Source organism: Carassius carassius, chromosome 16, assembly GCF_963082965.1.
Source record: "Carassius carassius chromosome 16, fCarCar2.1, whole genome shotgun sequence".
NCBI lineage: Eukaryota > Metazoa > Chordata > Actinopteri > Cypriniformes > Cyprinidae > Carassius > Carassius carassius.
This window is the reverse complement of record NC_081770.1, coordinates 12,196,654-12,206,736: the sequence shown is the minus strand read 5'-3', so window position 1 is coordinate 12,206,736 and position 10,083 is coordinate 12,196,654. Positions and strand designations below refer to the sequence as shown.

Genomic DNA, 10,083 nt, shown 5'->3' with positions numbered 1-10,083 from the left:
AATATAAGTAACACAATAATCCAGTACAAACATTCAGCAAAATTAATTTAATTTGCACTGAATGCTTTTGAGACTCTAGCAGCTCCTTCTCTGAGTCAAAGTGAAACCTGCTGTGGTCTGAGTGTAACTCACATCCGTTTAGTGGCAGGATGACTCAAATGAATGAGGTTTCTCTTGAGTGGACAAATGTCTCGCTCATGTGTGCAGTTGATTTATAGGCTAGGACAGATCATTTTCCATCAAGACAAATTTACACTCTACACAGACAATATAAAACAGTGAATCCCTAAAAAGTCAGATTAGATTTTTATCAAACCAAATTCATGCGCTTACTTCTAGCTGTGTGTAAGGGATCGTGATTCGGTAAAATCAATCAATATCATGATTTCTGTGGAAGCTAGCTATAAACACAGACTTTCTATTTTATGGTTTTAAGGCTAGATAAGGGGATATAAAGCGAGCTGCGCATTTACACAATCTTTAAACACTTGACGGGAGCGCGTGGACTGAAAGAGTTTTTTTTTTCTTCTGTCCCTGATTGGCTGAAGAGTTTTTATCTGCTTGACTCAGTTATCAACAAACAGTGTTTATGCCACTGAAGCATTGTTAAACGCCATTCTGTCGTGTTTTTTGAAGTCAACCCTCATTTTTTTCAGACATTAACGGACCAGCCACTGAACGGATCTCAAACGTTGAAGAAAATGATTCACGGGCTCGTTTTGTTCTGTTTATTTTTTTCTCCTCTGATCGGTGAGTAATAAATGTATTATGGCCTCAGTGTTTGCAGGCTAGCCTACAGATTAGCTAAACTAATATCGTTTAAAACATTTAAGGATTAAGGGTTTCAATTATCTTAATATTTAATATGAGGATTTACATTTAATATTGTTTAAATAACTTTAGGCGCTGAGACGCTTGAGATCGTGTCAGCGATGGAGGGAGAGTCGTTCACTCTCCGAACTGGTTTTACTGAAAGACAGGGCGATCAAGACATCGAGTGGAGGTTTGGATCCAGCAGGACTTTGTTAACCAGAATAAAGTCAGGAAACATCATTACATCCAGTCACACGGTATTCAGAGACAGACTGCAGCTCGACAGACAGACTGGAGATCTCACCATCACAGACATCAATAATGAACACACTGGAGTTTATGAACTAAGTATCGATCTCGGACAGACAGAGTTGCAAAAAAAATTCATTGTCACTGTTTATGGTGAGTAGCCTATTGTACAGATGCAAACTGTACTTAATTTTATATTTACGTAACACCCATTACCTGCTGTCAGTTGTGCTTATTCTTGGATTTATTTATTTATTTACTCTCCAGCTCCTGTGCCCGTTCCTGTCATCACCAGATACTCTCCTCAGTGTTCATCATCCTCATCATCATCAGGGTTCAAAAGTGTGCTGTTGTGTTCAGTGGTGAATGTGAGTCATGTGACTCTCTCCTGGTACAAAGGAAACAGTTTATTGTCAAGCATCAGTGAGTCTGATTTCAGGATCAGTCTCTCTCTTCCTCTGGAGGTGGAATATCAGGATATAAACACCTACAGCTGTGTGATTAACAATCCTGTCAGCACCCAGACCAGACACCTGGACATCGATCAACTCTGTCAGACATGTTCAGGTAACAGTGGTGATATCAGCGTTTCTTCACAGATACCTTGAAACAGTAAGAGTTGACATGTCAAAGTCTATTTGAAAGAGTTTGTTTAATGCAGTTTCTACAGACTTGGTTTAATGAAGTGCCTACTTCTTTCTACAGACTGTGACAAATGGAGTCAAAAGGAGCTGTGATCCGATTGGTCGTCTGCAATGTTTCCTAATCTTTTTTCTGCCATGGCATAGTTTAGAGAAGTATCCCACAGCATACCACTAAGCACTAAAAAAAAAGGATAGAAAGGGGGAAAGTTTTTTTTTTTTTTCAATAATTAAACAGTACATCATCAGAGTTGGTATTTTGGCTTTATATATGATCAGACACTTGCACCTTGCCCAAAGAGAGTTAACAAGGCTTTTGAAGAGTAAATGATGTAGGTATTTAGCTTTTATGACCAAGAAATTTGTTAATAAAGTGCTTCTTATGGAAGATGTGTTTTTGTAAATCACATATTTGGTATATTTTGTTTTTGTTTTTCCATTAACTGGCAAATTCTGGATGCTTGGAGATCAAGGTGCTCCCATAGCTCTCATAAAGGACAGTCAAAGCTCATTATTTAATAGTGCTGAAGGGAGATTCATAGAGCTGGATCAGACTTACACTTACCAACATAAACACCAGACTCAGAACTTTATAAACTAATCACAATTATTGGTAATAAGAAAACGAACAAGACATTCCATGTTAAGGTTTATGGTGTCTTACACTGGTCATTAAACAGTCCATGCTTCCGAAATACTGGTGTCCATATACTTTATTTATTGATATGGAACACTGTAAATACTAAACATAAACTGAAACAAAGAAAACAGTTATACTCACAACATTATAAATGACATCTAACACAAATAAAGGAATATACAAAACATTAACACTTTTACCATTACCGTCACAAATATGTCATACATAACTGACCTTACAGCGTCACCTACAGGTAATTATTACAGTGTTTGTTTTTTGTTTTTTTGTGTTGCTAATATTTATGTAATAAACGTCTTCCATTGGACAATTACACCAATCCCAAATAAGCAGGCAATAAACCATTACAGCGATAACAGTCTAGCAGCGCAGTCTGAGACATTCCCTCCTCCTCCCCAGCTCCACTTGTCTAGACCTGCTTATGCGCAGGTACTTTCACAGATTTGTGAGAGACGCAGACTGAACTGGTGCTGTTTTGAAAAGACTGTTCTACAGAGCCAGAGGCTTAGCACATGAGTATATCAGAGAGATATGCAAGTCTCGCTGCCAGCATCAAACTCAGAATATAGGGAGGGCAGGAACAAACATATACTCACAATGAACAAGACTAGACGACAAGGAAAGCCGCAGGGAAATAAAATAAAAAATAAATACATGTTCTGATTACAATAAGTGTGTGAATGCTTTGTTACGGATGTTTGCTCTGGACCCATTGGTGTCATATTTTAAGACACTGGGAACACTTCCAGGATTATTTTTAAGGGAACCCTATTGATTTCACTGAAAAACTTTGGCGTCAGCTAGAAGCCAAGGATATTGAAAGTAATGATATCCTCATTATGTTGGGGTATGTTTTTCAATTGAAACTGCTAACATAATTGAATTTACTTTACACTATTTAGACATTTTTGAGCACTTGTTTTCACAAACACTGTTAGGTTTATCTAGGTAATTTGTATAATGGTCTCTCTGAGGGCTAAGCCCCCCTGAGGATGAGATCTTAGAACCGCCCCTGAATGTGACACGCAAGACTGCAACACCTCAAATGCATGCAAAATCAAAGTCAATTTGGCTTAATTCTTTTTTGACATTTTCTCTTATTAATGATTGTCTTTATTTATCATATCACACGGCCCACAGATGCGGCTCTGAGCATGCTGATGCCTGCTGCTTCTGGACCTTTGTTGCTTATGGCATAATGTAAATCTGTGTGGAAATGAGGTGTCAAAATTTATTGTGAAGACTGAGAGAGTTGTGCTGTTTTAACATGTCTGACATGATTATTCAAACATTTCAAACAGTTGGCACTTCACTCAAATTTACTGTTTGAATAAATGTGCCTAGACCTGCTGCTAAAGCTTGCCAAGTTGTCAAGCTGATGCAAATTTGAACGTGGGAAACAATTCTGGTCCGTGTACCTTCGTATAATTCGTTTTTTAATTTAATATTGAAATCTGAAAAATGAAAAAACTGAACGTTTTTCTTTTTTTCATTTGTCCAAACAAAACGAAAAATTAAGACTTCGGCTTCGTTTTTTCGTTTTTATGTTCAGGGACAGAAAACGAATAAACAACTTGAATATTCGATCCCTGCATGTGGGCGGTAATGAAACGCCCCCCTCCGCTGATTGGTCAACCAAACATTACAACATAATGATAGTCCTAAAGACATAATAGGAGTCCTACGGATTCTTAACGTGTTTATTTCTACTAAATTTTATCTCTTTCGCTTCATCATTTTGGTCGTTTGGCACACGACTGTTTTATTATAGTACCCACCTATCAAAATCTGTCTGGCAAAGCTGCGCGACTCACTGCAGCTCGGGGAGAATATAGCCTATTGTAGCGAAGCGCAGATTTATGTCAACATGTAACGTTAGTCATAACTTTTATTTTAGACAATATGCTGCACTTTAAACCATGGGGGAACTTAAATAAAATGACAGATATGAATATAAATTAGCACATATATTATTTTTATATTTTGAGTTTTATTCATAGAGCACTTTATGCAAATTTCGGAAATCATAGGTTGTTTTCCCACTAGCATGGGACTAATGGTTCGTCAGAGTGCTTGTTCCAGTGATTGAATTTGGTGAAATGTGAATTCGACGTCATGATTTGAATGTAAACTCATTTGAGTTATAAGAACATATCAAAACCCTGAAATAACACTTCGAACAATAAACCATAGATCAGTGTCAGAAATTACCATTCCCATAAAGGGCACCTGATTTTCAGTTTTTTTTTTTTTTACATTTGACCTTTTGTATGTCATATTTAATGTTAAATTTTTACATAAAAAAAACATTAGAATAATATGACAATAGGCTGTTACCAATTAAATCAGTATTCAGAGATGATACTTTTATAGATGTATTTACAGTTTAATGCTGATCAGACAGCTGTACATGCTTTTTCATAGCAATTACAAATGTATAATGATTTAAGATTACTGTTTTATACAACATTTTTATTACATAAATATGAACAATTTTTTTAATGAAATGAAAATGATACTTGAATTATGAAAGTAATATCACCACTAGGAGGCGGTATTTCATTGTGTTAATAAAGAAGCCTTTTATTCAATCTATTCGTTCAAAATGCTTCATTCATTGATTCAGAAATAAAATCTGTCTCAGATAAAAAAAGTTGCTGTCTATGATAATTGGTCAGTGAATTGTTGTCTATAATAATGGATCTTTCAAAGACTGTGATTCTTTAAGGAACGATACACCATTCTTTACTCCTACTGTGAGTCACACAGCTGTTGTGTTACTTGGGCAGCGAAAATAAAAAAAAAATCTATGCTATCAGTTAGATGGCCAATACCCAGTATGAATTAAATAAACTCAGCCTATTGTCTAAAACTACCTATGTTTACATAAATGAATAGTGGTCTGAGCTTGTCTAATACATTCTCGCCGCGCTGCAGTCCACAAAGTATAGTGCAGGTGCGAAGTAAATTAATATTTACTTGATAAATTAAATGTTTCACTGGTAGGTTGCATAAGTTATGCCTACACAAAAGAAAGTTCTGTAGGGTTTGCCTTGGTACGGTTTGTGTCAAGCCATTCGTTAATCTGGGCTGCGTTTCTCGATAACGATCGATTTAAGCGCTGAAGACCGTTTTCTACGAGTCATTTTACGATCGTCCGTTATTGTTTCATGTGCGTTTCCCAAAAATGCTCTTAACACAGTCGCACGTAGCTGTGCTTTAAGTGCTACTTAGGAGTCTCTATCCGTTTGTCAAGTGATGAAATGTCACCTTATAGAATGGCTCGGAATTGTAGGCCTACACAATCTATATATAATTATATTATATTATATTATATTATATTATATTATATTATATTATATTATATTATATTATATTATATTATATTATATTATATTATATTATATTATAATGGTATAGTGTATAATTCTACTTTATAATAATATTAATAATAATAATAATAATAATAATAATAAATATATATATAGAGAGAGAAACGTGATTTTCAGCTGTTTTTCTTGCAAGTCAGCAAGTTATTGACAGAACCCACCGCCCCCCAACCCCCAAGCATATTTCCTGCATTACTTATTTTATTTTTTATTTTTTCAATCATTTAATTTAATGTATTTTTATTTTTTCATTTATTTAATAATAACTTTTTAATTATTTAATAATAGTAATAAAAAACATTGTAAGAAGAAAGATTTATGCGGTCACCTGCAGGGAAATCAGCAGATTAGAAATTAAACTTTATTCAAGTGCAATGTGATTATAAGGATTTGATTGAACTTTATTGTACATTTTTTACTCGTTTTTGCCGTTGTTTTAAATGAATTCATAAATGAAAAATGTAAAAAGGCAGAAAAAATTAAAATACACATAATGTAGGAAATATACTTCAAAATTATACACTGATAATCTATAAATGACTTGCTGATTTGCACGAAAACCAGCAACCTATTGGACCCCAAAATAATGTCTCTCTCTCTCTCTCTCTAGGCTATATAATAATAATAATTATTATCATTATTATTATTATGTAAAGTATAATCTTATTCGTATAATGCAATATAATATCATAAAAATATAATATTGTATCTGCGTTGTCTGGAACACAGCATAAGGTAAACATTTGGGACAACAACCAATGGTTTCTGAAATTTGCATAAAGTGATTTATGAATAAAACTCAAAATAGAAAAGTAATAAATAATAGATGTGCTAATTTCTATTCATATCTGTCATTTTATTTAAGTTCCCTCATAGTTCAAAATGCAGCATATTGTCTAAAACAAAAGTTATAACTAGATGTTCACATAAACTGAAAGCGGTCTGCACTTCGCTACAAGAGGCGCACAGCTTTGCCAGACAGATTTTGATAGACGTGGATACTATAATAAAGCAGCCGTGTGCCAAAGGACCAAAAGGCTCTGCCTCTGTATGATTTGTGTCAAGCTATTCTTTGATCTGGCTGTTTGATGAAGAGAAAGAGATAAAATGTAGTAGAAATAAACACGTTAAGAATCCGTAGGACTCCTATTATGTCTTTAGGACTATCATTATGTTGTAATGTTTGGTTGACCAATCAGCGGAGGGGGGCGTTTCATTACCGCCCACATGTAGTGATCGAATATTCAAGTTGTTTATTCGTTTTCTGTCCCTGAACATAAAAACGAAAAAACGAAGCCGAAGTCTTAATTTTTCGTTTTGTTTGGACAAATGAAAAAAAGAAAAACGTGCAGTTTTTTCATTTTTCAGATTTCAATATTAAATTAAAAAACGAATTATACGAAGGTACACGGACCCAATTCTCCAGTCAGCATTCAAAAATGTGCCTTTAAAATTCACTTTTTTTTTTTTTTTTTTTTTTTACCTCATTCAAATACGACGATAAAAATAACAACCTTAACACTGGTTGCCCCCATAAATGTATATTTTTGTTGTTTCACATTGGTGATAATTAATGGTGAATAATTAACTTTTTGATTAATTTAAATTTGCTAATTATATTTATTACAGCTTGCCATCAAAAACTATGCATGAAGAGAGTTTTTAGGTGAATGAAATTATATGAAGCTTTACATTTATCTGTTTATTTTCCATTTGAAAAAAATCCTTAATTTTATTTACATTTATTTTGAAACACAAACAACAGTTTAAAATGACCAATTTCAAAAACAATCTATCTATCATTCACTAGAAAGAATCGATCATTCGTTTGGGAGTCAGACTACACGATCATAGACTGTGGTTGACCTGTAAGTTTTCGATTCACCAAAACGAACCGACTCATAAAATCAATTATTCGGGAATCGAACTACACTGGTGATTCAGTTTCACGCGTTATAGAACGGAACAAAAACACGGCAAAACACAGTCACTTGTCGCCATCTCCTGGAGTAATTATGTAACCTGCAAAGTCGGACATAAAATAATTACAGTGTTTTGCAATTGCTAAAACACATTTGTCAAATGGTATTACAGGATAGCTTCTGCTTTGTATGAACATTCAAGTGGACTTTCAAATGTGCGCATTATTATTATTATTATTATTATTCCCACACTGATCACATTTAAAGGGGTTTTCTCCAGAATGGAATGCAGATGGCTTTTAAAAGTGCTTTCATATGCAAAACTCGTCCCGCACTGATCACACGTGTATGGGTTATCACCAGTGTGGATTATCATGTGTCTCTTAAGGTGTTTCTCTCGTGTAAAACTTTTCACATTGATCGCATGTGTACGACTTCTCTTCACTATGAGACCGGAGACCCGGGATGATAGTAAAACTTTTGTTTGAGGATCAGTAGCGGTTGTTCATGCTAGACCTCTCAAACTTTGATACATTCACAGATTATGTGAGTTAATGTCAAATACAAAAAGTTCCATTACTACAACCTACTGGGGTGAGTTGTAACACTAGCTGGGGATAGATGTAACAATAAAAGGTAATTTGGTGAAACAACATCCACACTTTCCAGATTATGAAATAACTTTATTGAAGAACAAAAATGAACGTTGTTAACAAACATATCCTGGAACTTAAAAACTCAAGACTATAACAAATTACTGTGTGTGTTGTAGTTTTTTAAAACTTTCATCCTAACACTATATCAAATTTGAGTGTGTGTAGTGCATTTCCTTTGGAACTTTAAACTTAAAACCATAACAAATTTTGGTGTGTATATGTCAGTGTGTGTGTCTGTATAGTATATTCGTTTTGGAACTTTAAACTTTTTTTTTTTACATTTATGTATGTGTGTGTGTGTGTGTGTGTGTGTGTGTGTGTGTGTGTGTAGGTGTGTGTGTGTTAGTGTAGGTGTGTTAGTGTGTTGAAACTTTAAACTTAACACTATTACAAATTGCTGTGTGTGTCGGTGTGAGTGATTGTATAGTGTATATCTCATAAGGTTTCAGTCAGTCTCACAGTTGTGACAAATGTAGATGGCTGCCGCTGGGGTGCAAGCTTCCTGGACCCACAACTGACAAGAAACACACTTGATCCACACGTCTTTTGACCTAGAGTTTCCAAAATGTTCCATGCACATAATGCAGAAATTCTCATCATCAGATGAATCAGAACACTCTTGGTCTTTGGACTTGGGCTTTTTGCTTGTTTTCTTCTTTTGTCCATTCCCAGACACCAATCTTTTTTTTTTTGCCCTTTTTCCAGTGTTCCTAATTTTTTCTGCCTCTTCGAGTTCCTGTTTCACAGCTGTATCTGCCAGGTTGTCTGATTGTCTTTTCTTTCTCTTACTACTGGAATTCTTTCTTGCTTCTGCTTTTGTAAATGGACAGAGAGCAGATGGACTGAAATCAGGTGGCTGGCTAGCTGAGGTGGAGGCTTGGGCTGACTGGATAGCTGAAGTGGAGGCTTGGTCTGGCCGATCACCTGAAAAGGAGGCCAAAGATGCAGACAGCTCAGGTCAATCTGTGACTTGTGATGGTGGATAGTCGCACTCTTGGAAAATGTCTGGATTGAAAGGCCATATGCCTGTACAACCAAAACCATCTTGTATGTTGTTTTGGGTTGCAGCATTAGGGAATGCGGTTCTGACCAGGCCTGGGATGTCATATATTGACATGGTTTTTCCAGGATTCATTTTCATCCATGCATCACTGGCTGTGTTGATCCTATTCTTGAATGGACCATAGACACTACGAGAAAAGGGGCTGTAGTTTATGGGAACAGTTGGGTGGTAAAGACAGCAGAACAATTCCATTTTCTTTTGCATATGTGATTGCCCTCATTGAAAGATGAGTACTATGGTTGTCCAACAACAGTAACGCCTTCCTCTCAATACTGACCTTTGTATGCTTTATGAAATGTGGTAAAAAGGTGAGGAAACCCTCCTCCTCCATCCAACCAGAGCCATTTCCACATCCAACACTCCCTGGTGGTCCATTGCACAGGAAGTGGTCTTTGTATTGTAAATGGTAAATGGTAAATGGACTGCATTTATAAAGCGCTTTCAACAGACCACATGGCCATCCAAAGCGCTTTACAAGTTGCCTCACATTCACCCATTCACACACCGACTGCGGTGTCAGCCATTCAAGGCGCCATCCAGCTCGTCGGGAGCGGCTGGGGTTAGGTGTCTTGCTCAAGGACACCTCGACACTTGGTCAGGTGGAGCCGGGGATTGAACCAACAACCTTCCGGTTTGTAGACAACCTACATGAACCACTGAGCCACTACCGCCCATAGTGTACATGGAAAGAC

The 10,083-nt window shown here is 35.9% G+C and overlaps 1 protein-coding gene across 1 annotated transcript; it reads left to right on the top strand.

The window, feature by feature from the left end:
- Positions 1–285: 285 nt before the first annotated feature.
- LOC132159580 (uncharacterized) lies at positions 286–1,814 on the top strand. Its single transcript, XM_059569142.1, has 4 exons — positions 286–750; positions 904–1,215; positions 1,330–1,629; positions 1,768–1,814. Exons 1-4 carry the CDS (start codon positions 702–704, stop codon positions 1,797–1,799), a joined length of 693 nt encoding a protein of 230 aa, XP_059425125.1. The 5' UTR covers positions 286–701; the 3' UTR covers positions 1,800–1,814.
- Positions 1,815–10,083: the final 8,269 nt, after the last annotated feature.